The 26,698-nt window shown below is 41.8% G+C and overlaps 1 protein-coding gene across 1 annotated transcript in view; it reads right to left on the bottom strand.

Annotated features, from left to right (window-relative positions):
- LMBR1L (limb development membrane protein 1 like) overlaps positions 1 to 26,175 on the bottom strand; it is a 41,625-nt gene extending 15,450 nt beyond the window's left edge. Inside the window, exons 1-7 of the mRNA XM_060763918.2 lie at positions 25,813 to 26,175; positions 6,760 to 6,844; positions 3,665 to 3,695; positions 3,022 to 3,161; positions 2,072 to 2,175; positions 1,840 to 1,966; positions 831 to 899 (exon numbers count right to left, since the gene is read on the bottom strand). Coding sequence (XP_060619901.1) covers positions 831 to 899; positions 1,840 to 1,966; positions 2,072 to 2,175; positions 3,022 to 3,161; positions 3,665 to 3,695; positions 6,760 to 6,844; positions 25,813 to 25,884 — 628 coding nt within the window. The 5' untranslated portion in view covers positions 25,885 to 26,175. The remainder of the gene's footprint in view (positions 1 to 830; positions 900 to 1,839; positions 1,967 to 2,071; positions 2,176 to 3,021; positions 3,162 to 3,664; positions 3,696 to 6,759; positions 6,845 to 25,812) is intronic.
- Positions 26,176 to 26,698: the final 523 nt, after the last annotated feature.

Here is a 26,698-nt window from a genome sequence, read left to right as displayed (position 1 = left end):
AGCCTCTTTGGTGTTGGGAGTTCAAAACCCATTTGTCTTAGCAAGTCAGCACCACCAGTGGTGAGAGGGATAATGGAAACTGAAGTCAACAAAATATGGAATGGTCCATATTTCCCATTCCTCAGTGAGCAGAAGACAGCAAAGATGTACTTTCTGTCTGAAACCTTATAGAGTTTCTGCCACTCCAATAGCTCAACCTGATGTTAAGGCAGCTTCTACTTCAAGAAGTGTAACTAGGAAAAGTCTCCTTCACAGAATCCCAAAAAAGTGTTGGAAAATGAACTTGCAATGATTGCTCACTCCTGGTTTTAAAGGTAAAACTGGTTATGTAACATAATTAAGGTAAAGTAAAGATAAAGGTTTTCCCCTGACATTAAGGTCCAGTCATGTCTGACTTGGGGGGCTGGTGCTCATCTTCATTTCTAAGCCAAAGAGCAGGCATTGTCCGTAGAAGCCTCCAAGGTCATGTGGCTGGCATGACTGCATGGAGTGCCGTTACCTTCCCGCCGGAGTGGTACCTATTGATCTACTCACATTTGCATGTTTTGAACTGCTAGGTTGATAGAAGCTGGGGCTAACAGTGGGAGCTCACCCCACTCCCCAGATTTGAACCAGCTACCTTTCGGTCAGCAAGTTCAGCAGTTCAGCGGTTTAACTCACTGTGTCATTAGGGGCTCCAAATATAATTAAACAAAATACAAATTTGACCACAAACCTGGACTCCTTAAGCCCCTCTTATCTTTCTGTTCAATGTTTACAAGGACCTCTCCCTCCTCTGCCACCCCCACCCTCCTCGGTACCCCAATAGAAGATTAAACCAACAGGCTTACACAAGAGCAGGAGTACACCAAACAGGGAAATACATGAGTAGAGGTAAGGGAGGTAGTACTCCCAGAGGTCTGTGGGAGAAAGGGAGACAAAATAAAAACGTCAACTTTGCAAGGGTAAAGGCAAAAAGGAAAATACAAATGCAAAGGCAGTTTCACTCAACACTTTAAGAAGTTTTTATTTTTATTGAATACCCCACTTCTTTTTTCTAACACAGGACCAAAACACCTCACAATACAGCTTTAAAAAGTACAACCAAAAACCTGGTGGTAAAAAAGATTTTTTTAAAAAACTAAAAAAATAAACTATAAGCAATATATAAGCATTTTTTAAAACGACACTAAGAATAGAAGTACAGCAGACATATGTGCCACTAAAAAACCCTTCTGCATAATCTGGGTATACACAAATCCTTTTAAAAATAAAATTGTCTTTATCTTCTAGTAGAAGGATAGTAAAAGGAGGGCAAGTTCCCAAAGTCGTATCCTCTACCGGGGGGCATGGTAGGGAATTAAATGGCAGAGCAGGTCAAGAGTTTCTTGGCATCCAGTTTGCTATTCTGTCACAGCTTTCTCCAATACGACAGCATTCCAGGAAGGCCAGACTGCAAGCCCCAGCACCATCAGCTGGTAGTAAAAAGCCACAACAGCTAAGGACTACTGATATTCCATCCCAATAAATCTTGCAGTTGCCAGGCTGAAGAAGGCCTGTTCTACCAGACAGATTTTATTTTTCTTCTCTTTTCTCGTTGGTTATCCCACTCATAAGATGAAAACTCTGCTTAAAATAGATAATTAAAAGCTTAGGCTCCCATTCCACGCAAAGAAGCAAACTGCTCAAGTGTGAATTGGTTAATGGACATAAGCCTTCACCACGCATCACAACAGCACACTCATTTTAGAGAGTTTGTGTTGCACAGAGTGACAGGGAATACGGAGAAAATATCCTCAGGCATGTCACTTGAAATAGTTTCCTTAAATACCACGTGGGAGAACTTGCCCAGAAACTCACCATAGAGAGATTCCCTGCTGGCAGCATCATTGTCCAAAATGGCGGAAGCCACCCAGACCATTCCAAGTATTAATAATGTCAACAATAAGAGCACCACAAATGTCTCATATACACGGGCCATGATCCCCTGGAGAGGTAAAGGAAAGAAAGGGATGGAAAAGTATTAAGTAATCCTGCTTTAAACCTAAGAGTACAGTATGGAAAAGAAATCTGATGGAAGAATGGTTCGTACCTTCTTTGATCCAGCAAAACCTTCAGACTCTGTGAAGAAGTAGGCAAAAGGCATGAGGAAGACCAGGGAGAGATTAGAAAAGAGGAAGATGAGGTTCCAGAGCCCTAAAGAGAAGGAGAGAGGGATATGTTTACTATCCTGTTCAGGCTTTCAACAATAATTTTCCTATCTGACCAGTGCTTGAAGTCCATCACTATCCGTAACACACATTCATATACAGAACTGCCCAGCTTCTATGGACTTGTTTATTTCTTCTCCAAGGCGGATCCCACATGCCAGGTACACTACCAGATTCTTATTTGGACTCTTTGTTTACTCTCTAAAGCTGAAAGCTCTGCTTAAAACAGATGAAACTTGGAGAATAAATTTCTGAATTATTCTAACAATTGTATCATATTCTTGTACTGAGGTCATAGAACACATCCAAAATGCCAAACATACTGGACTTTCATCCCTGTGGTGAAAATCTGAGATACCTTTGAACACTTTCTTCAGACTGAACTGATTGCACGTCAGCTAGGAGGAGAGTGCTGACATGCTAATATGGTGGTGTACTGGGAATAGCATGAGGCCCTTCCATCTATGTGAGAATACACTTCTGCCTTTCCATCCTGATGGTCCCACCCAGTATGGAGGCCTACTTGGAAACTACTAGGATGAGGACTTTGGTCTACTAGATCCCATCTTATGGAAGACCCTTTTGGCTTGACTGTGTGTTTTGTTTTGCACTGGCTGAAGGTGGGTTGTTGTTGGAGGGTTTTTAGTAAGAAAAGCATTTCCTGATGGAAATTCAGGTTCTGGTTACATTTTTACTAACCAATTCATTTCACTACAAATATTTGTGTTCATGTTTGAACCTGTTGTAGATCACTCTTAGGTGGAGTTATTCACACATCCCACAATAAATGCTTAGAATCAAAAACAAAATTAATGCAGAAGGCTCCACTTACCATGGATGAGGGAGCCATTCAGCCACTGGATATAGTAGTTTTGTGGGAAGGAGAGGAGAACTTCATTGCTGATGATGGAGAAAGGTAGCAGGAGAACAGCCCCAAGAGAGACGGCTAAGGTGAAGGTGCACAGCCACAACCTGGGGGACAGGGCAAAGAAAGGAAGGAAAGAGGACTAAAACACATGATTTGCAGCTGTTTCCATTCTCCACCACCACCATCTCTTCAAGCCAAAGCAATTCCCTTTTCACCATAAAAAAAACATTGCCTTCTACATAGCCAGAGAAGCCAAATATGGTCTCTCATCTTAAGGAGTCTTTTCCTGCCACACACAAAAGAACAGGAAACAATTTCAAAAAGTTTCCTTGAGCATGCATGCACGCACACCCACCCGAGCTACAGCCACTGCAAATCTCATTCTGCAGATACTTTTATCAATTAGTTAAACGAAGAGGTAGAATTCAATGGTAGGCCCTATTTAGGCATTTGCAGTCCCATCTAGTTTTGTTTCAAACTTCTATTTAAAAAGACAAACAAAAGGATACACAGAAGACTATGACAATAGCAATATAGCAGCAGGAGGAAACAAAAAAGTGTTGAGTAGGTCAGCAGTAGGAGTGAGGAAGGAAAGGGAGAAACTTACGCAATCCTGTTGACAGCAGCATCTTCATCAACTAAAAAAAGGAAAATATTACTATTATGTACATAACTGTCTGTCAAAAATATGATGACATACATGGTCCCCTCCCTTCCTTGTTTTTTTTCCTAAGAGTTTTGTGAGGTGGGCCAGCCATAATCTCAGAGCCTGACCAATGTCTTTCCAGTCTGAGTGGGGATTTGAAACCAGGTCTATTCAGGCCTTGATCCACTCATTCTTCATAGATCTGGCCAATATTACAAGTAGACCTGATATTGTGTGACACCAATCTGACCTAATCAGTATAGCTGAGAGCAGGGGTAATGAGCGGGCTAGTCTAAAATATGTAGAGAAATTTGTCCTCCACTTTTAGGTGTAACAGTTTAGGAAGGGAACTGGGAAGCACCAAGAAAGTGCATTTCGATGCACAGTGATCTAGTGAGACCTGCATCAGGAATGAGTACCAAACCCTCTGTGAAAAAGCCATTATTTTCTTGCTCTTTGAAAGGCTGGAACATTGCCTGGTCACAATGACATCAACATGAATGCATGTGTCAGTAATTCTTCCAGAAAACAGTAGAAGTCTCCAAGAGTGACAGAAGATACAAGAAGTCCTCAGAAGTACCAGAAGATTCTGCTTCACAGTGCAGCAAACTGGGTAGCTTGGCTAATATGTGTGTACAGCCTGGTTGGAAGGAAAGAACTACGGTAGTAATGGCATGCAATTAGGGAAAGAAACCCCACTCACACAGTACTCTGAATGGCACCTCTTGAAACCAAAAGGGGTGGAGGAAATGTTTTCCTCTCTCATTCTGCACTCTCCTTAGGCCTTTTCTAAGTATAGCTGGGCCTCTAATATCACAAAGCAGAAACACAGAGCGCTGAAAGTAGGCTTTCACATAACATATAACAGGTTGCCCTAACTTGGTGCCTTCTGGATATGTTAAGAGTACAACTCCAGCTTAGTAGGTGTTTCTAGGGGTTGTATTTCAAGACATCTGGAGGACATTGGGTTTGGAGAAAGCTGGCATAGTGGAGCTGAACAACCCCACTCTCTGGGTCAGCAACCTCATAAAGGCCAAAGCTACGCTGTCACTGGGAGTGATTTGCTGAGTTGACAAATGCATTCTGATGGCTGGCAATATGCCCAATAGGTAAATTGTGGGGAAACTGGGTGCACAAGAACACTATGTGCACTGCATCTCTAAGCATATATTTATATGCCTAGGGATTGATTCTGCACAGTGTGAGAGAGGCATGAGCAAAGACATACTATAGCCCATTCCTACACTGGCAGTTTACTACGGCAGCCACTATACATTAGATGGCCTGTTTTTAGTTTTCATGTTACTTGAGTGATGCCAAAGAGCTCCAACCAGATGAGGGTCACTCAATGTACCCTTCCAAATTAAATACAACAGATCAATGTGCAACAAAGTAATCCCTTACTGTAGGGTCAACTTGTTTGTCAGACTTTCCATAGGAGAATAAACCTCTGGAAACGTCAGTGACAGAAAGAGAATGAAATGCAGGAAAAATATTTTCCCCAGCTACTGTTTGCTTGATAACATACAAATTGGGTCCTAAATGAAAGACTGTTTGCCATCTGCTGTCTGCCTGCAAATGCACTACGTAATAACGGGAATCATCCAGGAAACTAGTGCCTGAGTGAGAACTGAGCATTCTGGGAAAAATCACTTGACCTGAGGCATTTTCATGCTATGCATTTACAATACCGTGATCCTATTTAACTAATGTGTCAACATCCTATGGAATCCTGAGCTTTCCAGTTTATGGAGGGGCATTTGACATTTTCAGCTAGAATGACTCTGCCCAAACTAAGAATCTTAAGATTCCACAGGATGAAGCAATGGCAGCTGAAGAATCACAGTACTGAATTATGTTAAAGTGTATCTGATATAGAGAGAAAGCTTAATATAAAATGTTCTTTGCAAGTTGCTCATGAAAAGGGTTTCCCACTCTTCTCCTAAGTTACTTTGTGCATAGGAACTGTAGAGCTACAAGGTTCACGGGCTCCCTGTATCAACTGGATTGAGAAGAGCATAAACAAAGCCCCACCTGAAGGAAAAGGAGGCTTTCCACAGGGGCTGGCTAAAAATGTATACACTGCAAAACTTTTGAAATAGTGCAGGACTCTGGGGAATGTAGTTTCCCCAGGACAACTCCTTCGGGTATCAAAGGACATAATTGTCTCCCATAGTTTAGCTCAAGAACTGCATTCCCCATGGAAATCAAAACAGGCAAAAGCTGGAAGGGAACTATTCTAACCACAGTGAGCAGTAATTGGCAGATTCCCCTGAAAGCTTCCCTGAGGCTTCTTTGGAAACAGTTATAGCAACCATCTTTAAAATGACAAAAGTGATGTTGTCAACAGGGCTTCACTCTTGCTGTAAGGGGAGTTGCCTGGTAGTGCTAACCAAAATATCAGTTGTCATTTTTTTTTTGCAGAAGAAGGAGCACCAGCAATTTGTAAAATAGGGAGGAAAAACAGAGATGGGGGGGGGGGAGGCAAGATTTTTGTTGATGGACAGAAATTCTAAGAATTTTGAACGTTGTTCCTCACTGAAAATTGGGATGTGGGAAGGATTTTTTTGGTCTACAGCAAGAGTACTCAAAAGTTTGCTGTTATAGGTCTCTCCATATCAAGACTGAAACTTTTGGGATAGAAAATGTGCTCACTCTAACCACTAGATCTGTAAACAAAGATTTCAAATGGAAAAAAATGAAATCTTGCTTTTAAAATAAAATATATTTTTTTAAAAAAGGAAGGAAATCTACCTGGCATTGTTTTGCACAAAAAGCTTTTGATCGGATCAAAGCAAAAAATCCCAAAAGTCCAAAAATCCAGGGGTAGAGCACTGAGTGTTACCATAGCAACAACATCTGCAAGAACATGCATAGCTGGGATACACGTCTTCCGACAACCATATGAAATGTGTTTGGACTATCTGCTGGCAAAGTTAGAGGCACTAACTACTCCCTCCACATGACTCTGGAAGGAAATCAAGTGTACGTTTTGAAAAGCATGCAGCTTGTGGATTTCAAATTCTGATTGTTGCAGTTCCCATTCTCCCACCTACCTGTGGTGAAATCTGTGTGCCTTTTGAAGCGAGTTAGGATAAAGTAGCACAGAATGTAGAGGCTGGCAAAGAGAAGGGCACAAATCTGTAAGAGAAGGAGAAACAGGTCAGTCAGTATGTTCCAAATTGTGAAGAAACTCTTTCAACTCCCCCACTGGCAACTAAATACATGCAGTCCACCTCACATACAGATTTCAATAGGAAAAATTGGGTAAGGATCCTCACAACTCCATCAGCTATGGAGGCTGTGTCCTCTGAAAATTAACTTTTCCAAGTTCTGCTGTCACATGATTTCTATTTGCACTTTGAATTCAGAAGCCATCCCATATTGAAGTTGTGCCTAAACTAGATAGGAAAATTGAATGAATTTACCTCTCATTCAATTCCCAGACCAGATGATTAAGCCTCCCACTCTTTATCCACAAATCCAAGCTGACCCTATTCCATGGCCATCCATAGCATCAATGCTTTAGAGGCACAAGCAGAATGGGCAAGCCCTCATTTTAAAAAATGCATCCCCAACGAAGGGATTATGGGGAAGAGATTAGAGAGCATTGATCTAACCCATTGATCGAAACATACTTTCAAATGAGGTCACAGCTGTTTCTAGGGGAACTTAAGTGCCTACAGCCTTGACACAGCATCTGCTTCCTTAATTTTAGATGAGGTACACCCCCACCATTCCAATGTATTTGTACCCCAGAAAGAGGCTTACAAGAATTAAATCCAAGAGGATCAAACGTGAAATAAATTCATTTCAAAAAAGAATTGAACATGGCATTATGAACAGGGCAGAGCTGAATCCCAGAATCTGACTGTTTGCCTACAAATATTCAAAAAAGAATCCACCTTCTATTGCTATTCAGGAGGAACATGAAATGGTAAATGCAGAATTGTGACTTTCCAGGTCTAGGAAGAACATATAACAGCATATGTGAACAGGGGAAAGAGGTTGTGTTAGATTCAACTGGAAGGGTCATCTTTTCTCACTCACATATTTGAACATTATTTTTTGATCTTGGAAATCATAGGGGAATCAAACCAATATTTGGCGACAAAGATTACAGGAACCACAACTCAACATGAGATGTTATTTAAAGGAGGTGGAACCAAATTGAAATATTAGCGGTAGTGTACAAACACACAGTATATATAAAGGGTGGTGCCTAAAAGTAACACTATTTTATACATGAGGGAAACAAGATAGTGGAGACCCCAAACCTTGCAACAGTATCTCCAAAAATGCTTTGGAAATTTTTTAAGGGAAAAACGAGAAGAACCACCACTTTAGGGAGATGATTTAGAGAGGGACTGCCAAAACAAGCATCAATGTCTTCATCCAAGAAACAAAAGAGGAGGAGGGAGAGGAAGAACAGAACGGACTCAAATTTAACCTAAATAGAAATACCCCATACTGCAATATTTTGTTACAAGTCCCACTTTTTAGAGAAAAACTGATATTATTTAGACTAATCCTAGACTGATGAATTCTCAGTTTAAAATAAATCTAATAGAAGTAGGCAAGCTGCCAGCTTCCAGATGTTCTGGCTATAACCCCCAATACCTCTGACTACTGATCATGGTGGATGGCTTGCAGAAGATGGTAGAGCTAGAAGATAATGGGCTGACAACACCAATCCTGTGTACTGTAGTCAGCCAGAAAGCAATTCCACAGTCCCATACCAGGCACTTGCACTTAAGACAGGGGTCCTCAAACTAAGGCCCGGGGGCCGGATGCGGCCCTCCAAGGTCATTTACCCGGCCCTCGCTCAGGATCAACCTAAGTCTGAAATGACCTGAAAACACACAACAACGACAACAATCCTATCTCATGAGCCAAAAGCAGACCCACACTTCCCATTGAGATACTAATAAGTTTATATTTGTTTAAATTGTTCTTCATTTTAATTATTGTATTGTTCTAAAGTGATTTTTGCACTACAAATAAGATATGTGCAGTGTACATAGGAATTCATTCATTTTTCTTTTCAAATTATAATCCGGCCCTCCAACAGTTTGAGGAACTGTGACCCGGCCCTCTGTTTAAAAAGTTTGAGGACCCCTGACTTAAGATCACACTCCCTGGCCCCTCCTTCCGAAGGAGAGAAATTACAGTAGTGGTTAATGATATACGAGGGGTATTTTTTAAGTAAGGTCCGTTTTGTTGTAGACAGTAGTAGTTCGCGCGCATACCGCAACGAGCGCGTGCGTCGTGTACCAGCATGCTTCGGGAACAACTGTGCTCAGTTTCCACTCGGTAGCTAACCTGTACGGTTCTGTTCTGTGCTTTAAAAATGTTTACGACTATCAACTCACCCTCCGCATGTGAGGTTTGCTCAGCGACCAGAGCGCTCCTCATCATGGACGTTGTCACGGCCATCTTTGAATTGTCGTTTCCACTTACGCACTTTGCTTTCACTCATAACAGTATCACCGTACACTTCACAAATCTGTCGATGAATTTCTGCAGCAGGCAGGTTCCTTGCTGACAAAAACCGTATCACTGAGCGAACCTCACATGCGGAGGGTAAGTTGATAGTCTTAAACATTTTTAAAGCACAGAACAGAACCGTACAGGTTAGCTAAAGAGCGGAAACTGAGCACAGTTGTTCCCGAGGCATGTCGGTACACAACGCACGCGTTCATTGCGGTATGCGCGCACGAACTACTAGTGTCTACAACAAAATGAACCTTACTTAAAAACTACCCCTCGTAGTTGCCATCCTCAAGAAACAGTCCTGCAAATGATCTGGGTTGACCCATCTTCCTGGATTATGTGACTAAAAGCTCTTACACTTGTCGGTAAGAATAGGTTCCTGCCTACAAATGGAAAGGGAGAGGACCAATCCCAGTGTATGGGATGGCAGGCCTTTCTCTGCTGGGAAACATGTTGTTTCTTCTTTTTTTTTTATGTTCTAGACTTGCATCAGATCCCAAGATGTTCACCCTTATCCTTAGAGGACCAGAGTAATAAGCACACAAGGGAAGAGCATCATGGAACTTAACTGAAACACATTTTAAACTTAAAGAGTTGTGTGCATTCAGCATGTGTGTGGGATGATCATGAAGGTGTGGTATCTCAGCTTTGTGTGTTGATGTTGCTGTTAAAAGCTGTGGTTTAGTCTAATGTTATGAATGGGCTTGCAGTAGGGTTAGTTTAGATTTGTGGGTCCATGGAATCATGAGGAAAATGATGGCTCAAAGGGGGAGGAGAGAAGTGTCAGTGACGCAAAGGCTTTAGATAAACAAAGGCAATGGGTTAGCTTTTGTCTCTCTCTGCTGCACATCCTTTCCCTCCCTGCCCATGAGCCTCAGGACTCCTCCGCTTCTACAAAACACAAAAGGGAAGTGGGAAGTGCAAAACAAGTCATTCTAAGCCAACAGGTATAGAGAGCTTCAGCAGCAGATCTTTCCTGCCTGGGAGGTGGTGTAGGCAGAGCACCATGTAGCAAAGCAGGCTGTGTTAAATTTTTTTTCACATCTTCTAAAAGATGCCCTGCAGTGACACTACTACCTGCATTGGGGGGGGGGGGAGAGGAAACACACCCATTCCAAACAAAAGGAGCCTGGAAGCCCTTTGATGTACTTCCTGAATAACAGGCCAGGAGCCTTATTGGCAAGCTCCTGACAAGTGAGAGTGAAGCTGTGGAAAGGCTTTGCAACTTGACATCAAAGACAACCCAGTATTTCAGTAACTGAAGAACACAGGCTCCTTTCAGCTAGCTTAAATTTAAATATGGATGGTTTATTTGCTTTCAAGCTTTAAGAAGAAAAGAGGTTGAAAAAATTTGCCAAGGCCTTTTACATGAATTCCTTCTACGGGAGGAAAAGATAAAGCAGAAGACCTTCAGGTGACAAGATGAGGAGTATACTAAATATTTAGAGCATTTCAGATACTAGCCACAGGTGGAGGTAAAACATCAGGAGAAAATGCTGCTAGAACGTGGCCATACAGCCCAGAAACTGTACAACATTCCACTTAGAGATTTTCTTTTAAGCGGCGGAGACATATCCTTGTGACTCCTCCAGAAATAGTTGGCCTTGAGGCCCTGTAATCCTTCACCGCTGACTGAAGCTGGGATCTTACCACATCTGAATAGCCATGGAGACTTCACCCCTGCTTTAAGCATTACAAAGAATTATTGTGTATTCCTTACTAAACTAGTCATATTTTAGTTAATTAATCATTATAATAATAACACTTTATTTATATTCCATCCTATCTCCCCAAGGGGACTATCTGTTCTATCTCATCCTGTATCACAGGATTTCAGGCAGGACTGAAGACCAACAGGTCGCAGGTTTGAGTCCGCGGAGAGCGCAGATGAGTTCTCTCTATCAGCTCCAGCTCCTCATACAGGGACATGAGAAAAACCTCCCACAAGGATGATAAAACATCAAACCATCCGGGCATCCCTCGGACCTTGCAGATCAGCGTTTCTCAACCTGAGGGTTGGGATCCCTGGAGGGGTCACAAGGGGGTGTCAAAAGGGTCGCCAAAGACCATCAGAAAACACAGTACTTTCTGTTAGTCATGGGCATTCTGTGTACCAAGACTGGTTCAAATCCATCGTTGGAGTTCAGAATACTCTTTGATTGTAGGTGAACTATAAATACCAGCAACTACAACTCCCAAATGACAAAATCAATCCCCCCCCCAACCCTACCAGTATTCAAATTTGGGCATATTGGGTATTTGTGCCAAATTTGTTCTAGTGAATGAAAATACATCCTGCATATCAGATGTTTAGGTGTGGAGAGATCATCCCTGTCAGCTGCAGTGAGAGCAGAGACTGGAGTACCCCCAATCTCCACCACAATTCTGAAGAGGCAGATCAATTGGTGGTACAAAATAAGACAAATGCAACCACACAGACTCCCAGCCCTATGCCTTCTAGAACAAGAAAACCACAAAGAGTGGTCATCTTGGCTTAGCAGATTTGGACACACAGTTAGTAGGTTAGGTTTTGCCCCTCACGAGCTAACAAATTTTGGGGCAAAGGTATGCTCAATTGTATACCAAAGAGCTCTCGACATTGCTGCACAAAATGATCTAATGAACATAGCGCAAGCTAGAGCCACTCCATACCTGGCCAAATTTAAATGTAATGTGAGCATGGAACATTACCTCTCTTTTATACTTCCACTTTATATTAGAAAATTTTTTACCCGGGCTAGATTTGAGCAGCTCGACATTAAGTCCAAGTTGGGACGACATCAGAATATTCCCTACACGAGGAGAACCTGTGGGTGTCGTGAGGTAGATGCAGAAGTGGAGGACTCAGAACATTTTTTCTTCAAATGTCCCTACTACAACAGGATCCGGTCTTACTACCTAGAGCCTCTGCTGGAGAATCATACTTATTCAGAGAATAAGGAGAAATTGCACATCCTCCTTCAGGGCTCAGATAAAAACTCTATTTTAAAATTGACCCTTTTTATCCAAAAAGCGCTGGCCATCCGTGAGAAGATGGAAGCAGAGAGAGGCGACCTTGCTGCCATCAACAAAACTCAAACTTAAAAACTTAATATGGACACGCCACTAGTCTTACCTACCCATGCCCCCCACTCTAACCCTATTTTAAGGAATTAAACAATTTTAATCTTTTAACCTTTTTATCTCGTAGTTGCCCAATTATTTAGGAGTGGGTTGACAGGCCAGTAGGCCATGATGCCTCGTATTCATATATGGTTTTACTGTATGTGTATGTTTTGTATGTTTTGATATGGTCAAAATTGACTAATCAATAAAGAATTGTATATCAGATGTTTACATTATGATTCATAACGGTAGCACAATTACAGCAACAAAAATAATGGTATGGTTGACGGCCACCATGACATGAGGAACTGTATTAAGGGTCGCGGCATTCAGAAGGCTGAGAACTACTGTAGTAGACAGTCAATTCTCTCACACCAGAAGCCACTTGCAGTTTCTCAAATCGCTCCTGACATGACAAAAAAAGGCAGCATACAAGTAAAATCAATACAAACTGATAAAAAATATTCCTGTTTTATTCTACTCATTTTAAAGAAAGATCCATGGTCAAAGGGGACAGCCTAAGGAGAGCTGACTTGAGAGTTTCCAAGATAATAGATCACTCTGCACTACAAGAAGGAAAGGAAGAACACTGAAGTATCTTGCCCTCTTTAAGACTAACACGTTTATTTCATTTAAACCTAAAATGCAGGTAGTAGTATCATTTTTTTAAAAGGAACAGCTAAATTAAGCCTTGTGGAACATTTAAAACAAACTATTTCAGCATATGCTTTTATGGATAAGTGAGCTTGTAGCTCACAAAAGATTATATGAAACAAATGGGCCAGCCTTAAATGTGCCAGAAGACACACGTTTGGCCCTCCTTTTTGAAAAAGACAAATACAACATCCTAATACATGCTTTAAAACATCCAGAGGAGACCCCACCACGCTCCAAGGCAGGATATCCCATTGCTGAACAGCTCTTACAGTCATGTTTAGGTGGAGTCTTTTTTCCTGCAATTTTAATCAATTACTCCATGTTCTAGTCTCCAGGACAGGAGAAAACAAGTTTGCTCTCTCCACAACTGACATATTTAAACATGGCTATCATGTCCCCTCTTAGCCTTCTTTTATCCAAGCTAAATATACCCAGTTACCCATGTCATTCCTCATAGCTTGCAGTCATACCTTTTCTACATACATAGTGAGCAAGGAGCACACTATAAAACTAGTATAAAATGAAAAAAATGGATGAAACCTTAGAAGTCTTCTGGCCAATCTCTCCCATCACCAGTCATTACTGCCTTTGCAAGGTGAAATATGGGAAAAACTGAGATAGGGAAGATGTGGCCCTCCAATTTATCGAATTTTTACAGAGTCATTCAGCCTTCAAGTTAGGTTTCCAAACCCCTTGCTGTTCTTCTCTGGTTTGCCAGCCCAACAATTATCTTCTTTGTCCTACAGCAGTAGCTACGTACCTATGCTACGTCAAACTTGTGACCATCCAGGTGTTTTGGACTTGGATGATTTGTGGTCATTGGACAAGCTGGCTAGGGCTTCTGGGAATCAGAGGCCCAAACATTAGAGGGCCACGTTTGATACCTATGTCCTAAAGTTATCCTCCACATCATGCAGCTGTATATAGTCCAATTCCACTCTCAAGCATCACTGAAACACATTTCTCACTAAAACTGTCTCAAGGAAGAATGTCTAGTTGTCAGACTACAAAGTCTGTATCTGCACAACAGGTAATGCATTCCCACAACGTGTAGCCTTCTTAAACTTCTTCATTTGATCCAGATAACTAGTGTTATTGGACCCTTAGTGCAAAGGCAACATTACTTTGCTTATAGGCAAATTAACTACTTTACTTGACATTTGTCTTTATGGATAAATTCATTCACTCATCTTGGGGATGGCAAGAATTAAGATTAAGCACTTCCATAATTTTCCATTGATCTCTGTTGCCCTCTTGGATTTTAGGACAAACAAAGCAAGGAGTGCACAGTTAGAGCCAATACTCAAAATGTGTCAGCCATGCCAAAACAGCATATCAATGCTCTCTGAGGTTGTCTCTCTGATGCTACTCATCTCCACAGTTGACAATACTTCCCTAGCAGCATCCCCTCTTCCAAAAACAATTTTTTCTGTCTTACCATATTCACTTGCATTCTAAAGAAATCTGCAGTTTTACTATGAAAAGCCACAATGACGGTTTAAACAAAAATATAATGATAATTTCTTCAAGATAAAAGCTTACATGTTTTAAAGTGACACCATGTATACGTAATGTCCTACCTGATATTGGTTTGGAGCCCACTAGAAGGATAGTGGGCATCTGTGCAAGATGCAGGGTACTATTGCTTTTGTCATTTATTACTGTTGTTGGCCTGTTGTGAAGCTGCCCTGAGTCCCCCCTCATAAATAAATAAATAAATAAATAAATAAGTAATAGTACATTGATTATATAGGCTCCAGAGAAAATAAAGAAGGGTGATTATTCATTCCTCCCTTAGATTAGAAAGCTACTTTTTGAATGACAACTTCCTAAACACCAGCAGCTTCACTTTCTGGTGATTCTGGGAATTGTAGTTTTTCTGCACTCTGGTGCAATGAACATACCACCATATTAAATAGGGCTTCCTCCCAGGTTAGCACTGATAGGATTAAACCCATTCCTTATTAGCAAACAAATGAAGAATGCAGTGTTCTGAAATGAATCTGCTGGTGCTTCCTGGTTTTTGAAAAGGGGGCTGGTTAGAAGCACCGGAAACCTCAGACATTCGTGACTTGGCTTGGCAATCACACAGGTAGACAGGAATGCCAGCATTGCTTTTATATTCCCTGCCCAAACCAGCTAGATCATGTAATGACAGGAATGTGACTCTGTCTAGTAATTATAGATCTGTCTTGCTATTAACTTCTAGTAGAATCCTTCTAGAATGTTGTGCGGTCAGAGATACCTTGACGCAAACAAACAGTCAGAAGCTGAAAGTTCAAATGTGGAGTTCCACGCTGTCTGTGCTGAGACTAGCAATTTCTATGGTAGCCTTGGGCACTTTGAGCAAAGGGAAGTAGCAGAAGATTTGAAAAAAAACCAGGTCAGAGTCTAAATGGGTGAAAGAAATACGGCTCTTAGATGGCAACGAGTTCCAGGGTCCAGGATTTTGCTCAAACAGAGCCTAAGGTCTCTAATAGTCTTTGCACCCAGAACAGGATGAAAAATGATTCTTCCAGCAAGATTTAAACAGATTTATTGCTTATACACATCAATACTAACGGAAAGATCAGTATCACCCCTTTGAAATTTTAGGGCAAAGGACACAAAATTGAGATTTTCTGGATCCTATTGCATTCTAATCCACTCCAACTACAAAAATAAGCTTTATACTTGAGGTGTTAAGATAATTTTATACTGCAACTGAAGAAGTGGGTTTATATTAACAAACTGTCATGATAAAATTTTAAAAAATCATCTTAGAGATGCTGTCACATTCCCATTGTCCTCCTCCTCCTCTCCTCCTTTCGTTGCTGCAAGACCCCGACACAGTTATTTCTTTGAAAGCTTCCAAATAAGAATGGCAGAGGAAAAGTGAAAAAGTTATGACTGCAGAATCTCTTAAGAGTTCAAAATATGAAGACCGTGCTGGAATTGTTCATTGATATGAATTTCCAGAGAAATGAACCTAACAGGAGTTGAATTCACAATTTAGAAACTCACTCCAAAACCATGCACAGTAGAGGCTTGGATGTCAACTTGCTTCATTGGTGAAACTGTTCAGATGGTGCACAGATGTAGACTGATTTCTATTTGAGAGCTACTACAACCAGAGTGTGAAATGAGACATGCAGAGAAGCTGCTAGGAATCTGAACAAGCCCTCAGAGGAAGTATACATTTCTGTTACATATTCTATAAAATAACAACTCAAAAGGCAACTGAGTACATAGAGATGGGATGCATGGAAGGTAAATCTGGAATTATAGTGATTTGCTCTTTAGGTAATTTGTAACAGACCAGCAAAAATGTCTGACTACACAGTTTAATAACAGCAACTACTACTCCTATCCACCTTAGATTATCCTGCTGACAATAAGGCAATTCAGGGTAAACAAGAAGTAGCTTTCAAAGTAGGACTGTGAGCACTTTTTGGCTCTTGCATTAAACAACAACACCAGAGTTCTAAGTCCATGTACTTCCAGTCTGAGTTTCCAGTTTTTTTGTTGTTGTTTTTTAAGGGGAAAAAACAGATTTCAAACTTGAGGACTATGTAATCCTGTTGTAGGGAACTGAACATTAGAGGCAGGTCAATTTATAGGTTTAATTCATAGACCCCTGAGTTCCATTTTCATTTTTACTAAGGTAGAAAAAAATGCTCTGACCAGAATTGTAAAAATGTGTGTCAACAATTTCAAGTACCATGCTGCTAAGAAAAGTTAAATAAGGGGGTATTTTTGCTATTTTTATTAGTACTGGAAAGAAGTAAAACAATGGCATGCAGAACCAATGTAGATGTATCCTCTTTGCCTTCTGAAATTATCAAGAAAAACTCACACAGAAGGAAATGCTAGCAAGACTTTACCTCTGCTTCAGGGATTCGAATTTGGCTTGTGATGCTCTGGGGCTAGGTCAAACAATTCACAGGAAACTAGTATCCCCGCATTTCCTCTGGTCCTCCTAAAGACTGCCAAAGAAATACTGAGTTTTGCTGTCCGCAGCATCCCTGCCTACCCCACAGCCTTTAGTTGGCTGCTGTTTCCAGCTATACTGGCAGACAGACTCCATGTGTCATATTCACTCAGGAACAGCAGCCAGCAGAACATTTGCTGCTTCAGCTCTTTCTGGAGCCAAGAACTCCCTGTATCAAAAGACCCATTCTCTGCTGCTAAACTAACTGTATTAGAAATCCCAGCTGCCAACAATGCCGACAGCACCAAACAAGCCATGTCTGTTGCACCACTGAGACCAGAGACCCATTTAACTATATCGACGAACTAAAGTGCTTGGCATTTCATCTAAGGATCCTGCTATGCGGGAGAAACATCAGTGACTCCATGAAGATTGATTTCATAGCACTGGATGGCTAAGACAGAGCTACATTCTTTCCAGACAGCTAACAGGAGAAACACCATCTCTTTTTGATGGGATTTGCAAATTGGACTATATATTAGATTAACATTATAACAGGTTTATAGCCTTTGGGGGTATGGACTATAAGATATACGTAACCCACATCAGATTCAAGAATCTAGAGAGGCCTACAAGCACTTTGGGAGGTGGGAAGCTGTTGTTCAGGAACATGAGTAAATGAAACCATGGATATCAAATTTGTGGCTAAGTGGGTTGGGTAAAACAACCCTGTAAGAACTGAAAGTAATACAATCTTTGATATTATATTTTTTTTCTGGGAGGATTCCTAGAAAATGAATATGATATTCTTTCCATTAAGTCTTAACAAATCTTCAAATGTTTCCATTTGTATATTTTTACATCAAAATCCTTTGTGAAAGTCTTCCTGCTGAAAGAAATGTAACACAACAACGTAGGTCCTACACTAGTACACAGATCTCTATCTAGAGATCATAATGGCTTGAGGAATCAATCTATGTCTCCATTTTGAATCACATATTTAGTACACTATGGAAATGACAGCAGAGCAGGGGATATGCCAATGGCAGAAGTGTAGTTATCACCCACTTACTGTTTAGCTAAATCCCTATACATATATGATTGCCTGTTTAATCTATAATCCATTATAATTCTTTGGAATACTGTAATCAAGAAATATATACAAAACTGCAGACAATTCATTTTCTCTTCCAGGATTAACAGACTAAAATTTTGGACAAATGCATACATTCAGACAAGGATATTTGGAAAGTGCACCCAAAGAACTTAATTAAACTAAGATGTCAGGATATAGCATTCTTGAGTGTGTGTGCTTTCTTCACCTGTCAACTTAGGGTGACCTCATGAATTTTCTTAGACAAGGAATACTCAGAAAATTTGGGATTAATTGGCAGTTTGCCATTCTTGTATGAACCAAGGCTGAATTTTTAAAGAACTCATATGTACCACTGTTGGTCTCTTAACAAAACATAAAAAAATAACTAGAACACATTCTTCTCCATAATCAATAGGAAAATAACCAATGCAATTTTAATTTGGGGGAAGTAGGAGCATCAAAGAAATCAGAGAACAGTTAGATGAATATCTATTCTGAATCAGTTAGTGAAAAGCATTATTGAAGAATTAAGTATCTAAAAGGGGAAAAACATGCTAAGGAAGAATTAATGCAGTTTCTGTAAAAAATAAATTCTGCCTCTCATACCTTTGCAATTCCCAGTGAATTAAATATATAATCAGTGATACTCCCTCAAAAATTAAGGAGCATCCAAAAAACCATTTGACACAGTTCTTCATTAAATGTGCCTTCATTAAAGGTTGCACAAAACTACAATAAAAAAGAATAATCCAAATAGAGGGAAATAGGCAGAAGACAGTTAAGCGTTTCAACCAGAATCATTTATACTGAACAGAAGTAGGGACCCTAGAGTACAAATGTCTATGGATCACGGGATATAGAACTTGAAGATGCCTCAAAGCAGTTACTGTGGGAGTCTACAAGAAATGACCACAGCTTTCATCCCCTTTGCACTAAAGTACCTGGTCGTCCATGGCTGGGGAAAACTCCCACTCGATTACTTAGACCTTTGATCTAATTCAGCAGAGCACTCCTTATGCTCTTCATAGAATCAGAGGATGGAAGACTTATTTTGGGGGGCAACAACTCCCAAAACTCAGCAGCCAATCATACTAACATAGAGAACTGTACACTAAAAAAATAATTTTCAAAAACTCTGTTCGAAACAATGCTTTACACCTGTCACCCTATGCTAGTGGCTCAACATTAGCAACTCCAAGGTAAACTCACACACTTTAAATCCCACAGCCAATGCCAAGTTGGCAGTGTTGGGCTATATCCTTGTCTTGCATAACGCCAAACACTCTCCCTACTAATCGGATAACTGACTGTTATGGAACTGAAAATCCCTGCTAATATTCTGGAGTCCACAGAAGAGACTCTGGACTAACCTTTGGCCCACAAAGCCACGTTGAGAAGGCTGAACTCTCTGCCCTCCTTCCTCTCCCAAGCAAGAGATGCCAAGAATCTCTCAGCTTCACAGTCCAATCCTATCATGAATACACCATATGGGCGGTTATCTCTGGGCAGAGATACAACCACAAATAAAGATGTAATGTATGATGTCGCCATCTCCTAACCTTACCCAGCAACTGGAAACTGAGCTGCCTGGACATCAGCTGTCAAAATGCAGCTCTCAGCAAACACCCAAGAAGTCTTGGTCTAGTTCTGGAAATGATACAGCAGAGTCCTTAAAATATGGGGTCAGAAAAGGATAACATTCCCAAGCAAGTCATCAAACACAGACTGTCCTCCCATAATGAAAACAGCACAGATTTAGAAAGCAGGTAAGGCAAGCCAGCTTGTGGAGCGGGGTGCAGCTCAGCCATCTCTGCTAAGAATGAATCATACTGATACAATCCTATCATTATGATGAGTTTTACACACTTGCACATCCCATTGAGCTTCTAAAAATTAAAGGGTCCTTGTATGTGGATGTTGACAAAACCAGCAAAGGCAAGTACAGCTGTGCTTGTGCACATATACCAATTAGAAATGTTTCTCAAGGTTAGAGAAAAGCTCTGGAGGCATGTCAACAGTTATGTTGCATGCTCTTGTATCAGTTAAGAAACTATTGCATATCACTCAAAAAACACATGTCTGCATATATATAGACTTACTGATTCACATCAAAGATTTTATATTTGCCCTTCCTCCAAGAATCTCTGAACTCTGCACATGGTGCTGCAAACAGAGATTGCCCATCTAAGTCCTGGATAAATCTGCTGCCTGTTTCATTTTTAAGAAACACACAGAGGGAACTCTTGAAGTATTAAGAAGTGCATGCAAGTTGCACCCAAGAAACCCACTAAGTCAGAGAATGATGACATGATCAGTATCAGATCGACCATTCCCAAGTGGGTGGTCTCTTTTATTAAAACCACCAATTGTGTCCCCAGTCATTGGCTCTGTTGCATAAATCTAATAGGAGTTGTAGCCCAATCAACTAGAAGGTACACAATTTGGAAAGACACAACTAGACCATCCACTATGTTACCTGTGAATATTATCCTTAACCAAGTGACACAGACTTCATCAGAAATTAATACAAGTCTCTGGCTTTCTCCATTTGAGAGGCAATCTAGAATTACTACTTAAAGACATTTCAGATTGTTAAGGTCACAAAGTCTCACAACCACAGACCTATGAGTGCACAAACAAATGTCATTCTATCACACATAGAATACAGCAGTGAAGCTGCTAAGGCATCAATATGTCTCAAGGTGAAATAAAATATTTCTTGATGGGAATGTGGACATGAAAAAAAATTTGGTCCAAGTCTCTATTCAGTTGCAAAGTTTATTCAAAAGCCTTGGTTGAATCACTACTTGTTGTGTATAGCATTGATTCGATATTTATTATTGTAGGCTTAACTAAGTTCTTGGAGTGGTCTCCAGTGCATTTAAATAGAATGGATTGGTTATTACTATGACAAAGATAAAGAAACAATTCTGAGAAATATCAAGCAAAAAAGCAAAATTAGCCATTTCTTAATAACTTGTAAATTAAGTTGTTAAGAAATTAGGAACTGTCCTCAGAACGTGTCGGAAAAAAAAGTGAGATACTAATATTGTGAAATTTGGAGGAGAAAGGGAAGATTCTAGCCAGACCATTAAGACAAAGCACAGCTGTCAGGAAGGAACATGCCTGGATAAAGGGGGGTGGGGGGGAGAGAGAGAGAGTGGTTGAATCAGCTGAAAATGATTACAACTTCAATTTAGTCATTTGCCTCAAAATAACACCCTCCCCCTTTATTTGGCTACTGGGTCCTTATTTACTAGTGGAAACTTGACCAGTTAACATCAACCCAAATCCCACTGATGCAATGGGTCTACTCTCCCTGAGTCTTGGGATGCATCTATACCAGTGTTTCTCAAACTGCTCCTCCAGATGTTTTGGACTTCAGCTGCCACAATTCCTAACAGCTGGTAAGCTAGGTGGGATTTCTGGGAGAAGTTCAAAACACCTGGAGGAGCACAGTTTGAGAAACACCGATCTATACAGTTGAATTAACACCGTTTGATACTATTTCAACTGCCAGAGATCAATCCTATGGAATCCTGGGAGTTGGTGTTTTACAAGACGAGATGCCAGCAGTCTCTGCGAAAAAGTGCCGGTGCCTCACCAAACTAAAACTCCCAGGATTAGACAGCATTATTAAGTTATTATTTATACCCCACTTTTTCTCTCTAAAAAAGAAACTCAACACAACTTAGAGTAAAAACACTGTTCCATGTCAGTGAAAAGTATTATTATTATAATATTTGTTTATTTATTTACATCCCACTTTATCTCTTTTGAAGGGAATTCAAAGCTACTTAACATAAAAGCATTGTTATACAATTTAAAATACACAAATATACAAACATTAAATCAGAATTAAATATAAACAGTATGAAAAATTCACAGTTAAAAACCATTCAACCATATTCAATGCATTTTCAATTTAAAAGCACAACAGTGCCAAACTGCATTTGTTCTACAAGGCAGGCAACACCGTATTTGGCAGAGGAGCCTGCTGATCTTGTAAAACATAACTCCCAGGATTCCATAGCTATGGGTTCAGATTGCAGGAAACGATGGCTCTACAATGCAGGCAATGGGCAGTGCCTGCGATGAACTAGGGCAGCGAAAGTAAGTAAGTAAAACTTTATTTCTATCCTGTCCTGTCTCCTCATGGGGATTCAGGGTGGTTAACAACATAAAAAGCAAACATTTAATGCCGTAAAATACAACAATAAATGAAAACAATTCATAATAAGCATAGCAGAACATTCAACAATCAAGTAAATCAGAAGAAAATAATAATAAATTACATAATTAAATTACATGGTTAATAAAACGAAGTTAAAAGATGTGTCTAAATTACATTCCTTATTTCATAGTGTTGGGTCTTCAAACATTCACATCTCCATATGCTTGAGTGCACAGGAAAGATTTATTTGCTTTCTAAGAGACAGCGATGAGGCCATTCTGATAATCTTTGGGAAGGAGTTCCAAAGGTGGGGAGGGAGGGCTACCCTCTCTCTTGCTCCCACCAGTGGGGTTTGAGACGAGGGTGGAACGGAGAGGAGGGCCTCCCCTAATGTGCGCAGTGCCCAGACACCAGTGAGGTTTGTGACGACAGCCACATATGAAGAGATGCTGTTAACCAGATAGTCTGGACTCAAACAGTTTAGGACAGGCCTAGGCAAACTTGGGCCCTCCAGGTGTTTTGGACATTTTTGTTTTTTTTCTGACTTTTACGTAGAGGCTGGATGGCCATCTGTTGGGAGTGCTTGGAATATGTGTTTCTGTATATCAGGTATGATACACCCTGCAGGTGTTTTGGACTTCAGCTCCCACCATTCCTAACAGCCTCAGGCCCTTTCCTTTTCTCCCTCAGGCACTGAAGTGGCTGAGGGGGAAAAGGAAGGGGTCTGAGACTGTTAGGAATTGTGGGAGTTGAAGTCCAAAACACCTGGAGGGCAGAAGATTTCCCATGCCTGCTGTACATGCTAGAATGAGGCAGGACTGGACAACACTTGGAGTATCTTCCAGCAATAATAATAATAATAATAATAATAATAATAATAATAATAATAATAATCCTTATTTATAACCCGCCACCATCTCCCCAATGGGGACGCCGGGCGGCTAACATGAGGCCAAGCCCTTTAAAAATACAATACCACACAATAAAATACAGACTACAAAAAACCAAAATCCATCAGAAAATAAATTACAATAACAAAGTGAAAAAATAAAGCACATCCACACAATATAAAATCAAACAGGATGGGAAGACCAAATGGACAAGATAAAATGATAAAACCCTGGGTGAGGTAGGAATAGGAGATATGTAAGTGAGGGGAGCCCAAGAAAATAAAACTGGGTAAGGCTCTACTCCCATCAGCCTCATCTCTAGGTCACAAGGATGTCTTCTTGCTGAGAGAACCTGAGGCCTACTACATTCACTCTACAGCCTAGAATTAATGCAGTTTGGCACCACCTTTAAATTGCTGGTTGTCACCTTTAAAGCTCTAAATCAGGCCTGGGCAAACTTCAGCCCTCCAGGTGTTGGACTTCAACTCCCACAATTCCTAACAGCCTCAGGCCCCATCCTTTTCCCCCACAGCCACTTAAGTGGGAAAAGGAAGGGGGCTGAGGCTGTTAGGAATTGTGGGAGTTGAAGTCCAAAATACCTAGAGGGCAGAAGCTTTCCCATGCCTGCTGTATATTCTAGAATGAGGCAGAACTGGATAACGCTTGGGGTGTCTTCCAGCTCTCCTCCCATCAGCCTCATCTCTGGGTCACAAGGATGTCTTATTGCCCAGAGAACCGGAGGCCTACTACATTCACTTCTTTGGATGCATCTCTGCAGCCTAGAATTAATGCAGTTTGGCACCACTTTTAAAGTGCTGGTTGTCACCTTTAAACCTCTAAACCAGGCCTGGGCAAACTTGGGCCGTCCAGGTGTTTTGGACTTCAACTCCCACAATTCCTAACAGCCTCTGCCTCGGCCCCCTTCCTTTTTCCACTTAAGCAGCTGGGGGGGGGGGGGGGAGGAAGGGGCCTGAAGCTGTTAGGAATTGTGGGAGTTGAAGTCCAAAACACCTGGACGGCCCAAGTTTGCCCAGGCCTGGTTTAGAGGTTTAAAGGTGACAACCAGCACTTTAAAAGTGGTGCCAAACTGCATTAATTCTAGGCTGTAGAGTGAATGTAGTAGGCCTCAGGTTCTCTCAGCAAGAAGACATCCTTGTGACCTAGAGATGAGGCTGATGGGAGTAGAGCCTTACCCAGTTTTATTTTCTTGGGCTCCCCTCACTTACATATCTCCTATTCCTACCTCACCCAGGGTTTTATCATTTTATCTTGTCCATTTGGTCTTCCCATCCTGTTTGATTTTATATTGTGTGGATGTGCTTTATTTTTTCACTTTGTTATTATAATTTATTTTCTGATGGATTTTGGTTTTTTGTAGTCTGTATTTTATTGTGTGGTATTGTATTTTTAAAGGGCTTGGCCTCATGTTAGCCGCCCGGCGTCCCCATTGGGGAGATGGTGGCGGGTTATAAATAAGGATTATTATTATTATTATTATTATTATTATTATTGCTGGAAGATACTCCAAGTGTTGTCCAGTCCTGCCTCATTCTAGCATGTACAGCAGGCATGGGAAATCTTCTGCCCTCCAGGTGTTTTGGACTTCAACTCCCACAATTCCTAACAGCCTCAGACCCCTTCCTTTTCCCCCTCAGCCCCTTCAGCGCCTGAGGGAGAAAAGGAAAGGGCCTGAGGCTGTTAGGAATGGTGGGAGCTGAAGTCCAAAACACCTGCAGGGTGTATCATACCTGATATACAGAAACACATATTCCAAGCACTCCCAACAGATGGCCATCCAGCCTCTACGTAAAAGTCAGAAAAAAAACAAAAGGCAAAGATACAGAATGGGTGACACCTGGCTCGAGAGAAGTATGTGTGAAAAAGATCTTGGAGTCCTCGTGGACAACAAGTTAAACATGACCCAACAATGTGACGTGGAGGCAAAAAAGCCAATGGGATTTTGGCCTGCATCAATAGGAGCATAGTGTCTAGATCTAGGGAAGCAATGCTACCCCTCTATTCTGCCTTGGTTAGACCACACCTGGAATATTGTGTCCAATTCTGGGCACCACAATTCAAGAGATGTTGACAAGCTGGAATGTGTCCAGAGCAGGGTGACTAAAATGATCAAGGGTCTGGAGAACACGCCCTATGAGGAGCAGCTTAAAGAGCTGAGCATGTTTAGCCGGAAGAAGAGAAGGCTGAGAGGAGATATGATAGCCATGTATAAATATGTGAGAGGAAGCCACAGGGAGGAGGGAGCAAGCTTGTTTTCTGCTTCCCTGGAGACTAGGACGCGGCACAAGGGCTTCAAACTACAAGAAAGGCAATTCCACCGGAACATGAGAACTTCCTGACTGTGAGAGCTGTTCAGCAGTGGAACTCTCTGCCCCGGAGTGTGGTGGAGGCTCCTTCTTTGGAAGTTTTTAAACAGAGGCTGGATGGCCATCTGTCAGGGATGATTTGAATGCAATATTCCTGCTTCTTGGCAGGGATTTGGACTGGATGGCCTATGAGGTCTCTTCCAACTCTATGATTCTATGATTCTAAGGAGACTCCACTGTCAGTCAGCAAGTTCTTCCTAATGTTTAAGTTGGAATTTGGTTCCATTATTCCAGTGTAGAACAACACCTCAGTGTGACCTCTTTTCAGATATGTCAACCTGGCTCTCGTGCCCCCCCCCCCCGTCTCTGAAGTAAACAGACCCCAAGGGAGGGGCCCACTTGTTGCTCTCCTCCGAAAGGCCCGCCGCGCCGCCCCCGGCTTCCCCGGCCCGTGACTCACAATGCACTCCCGGACCCTTTCGTGGAAGAGCTGCTCCCGGGCGGAGAGGGCGTCGTGCTCGGCGGCGTCCATGCTCCCCGGCTGCCCCGCATGGCTGAAGGCTGGGAGGGCGGCTGGCAGAGGAGCCGGCGGAAGCAGGGAACGGGGCGCCCAGGCAGAACCCAGGGCCGCTGGCGCCACGCTGGGCGAAGAGGGAAGGAGGCAAGGAGGGAAGAGCGCGCGCCGCCTCCACCTTCCTGGGCCCGGCTTCACTCGCCTCCCCTCCTCACGCACCGTGTCCCATCGCGAGACGGCGCCCAACGGCCCGCCAACCGACCTACTTCGGAAGGCAGCCACGGGCAAAGGAAGGAGAAAGCAGAAAGCTTCCCTAGGCCCCGCCCCTCCGCGACGGGCCGACGAGCTGCGGGGAGGCGCGCCTTCCCATTCGCTCCCTCCAGAGGCCGAGACGCTCCCTCATAGGCTGAGCTCCACGCCCATTGTGGCGCCGCCATCCACTCACAACGGGCGGCGAAATGGAGGCCCTCGCCTTCAGCACTGCAGAGAGTGACTCAGAGCCAGTTGGCTTGTTTGTTTGTTTATATCCCGCTTTATATCTCCACACGGAGACTCAATGAGAAGACAGGAAAGCTTAAAATTAAAATGGGGTAAAAATTGCTGGAAGAAACATTAACAACTTTAGATATGCAGATGACACCGCTTTGATGGATCATGTTTTTAGTGACGAGACACTAGTGAATGGTTATCATAGTAATTGTGTATTAATTGTGTATTAGATTAGGTTATTAATTGTTTTATATTGGTGTTTGAATTCTGCTGTGTTCTGTGTCTTGTGAACCGCTGTGAGTCGCCTTCGGGCTGAGAACAGCGGTGTAGAAGCAAAGTAAAT

Source organism: Anolis sagrei, chromosome 2 (assembly GCF_037176765.1).
Source record: "Anolis sagrei isolate rAnoSag1 chromosome 2, rAnoSag1.mat, whole genome shotgun sequence".
In the NCBI taxonomy this organism is placed as follows: domain Eukaryota; kingdom Metazoa; phylum Chordata; class Lepidosauria; order Squamata; family Dactyloidae; genus Anolis; species Anolis sagrei.
Note: the sequence above shows the minus strand (reverse complement) of the source record. Positions and strands in the feature narration are given on the sequence as shown.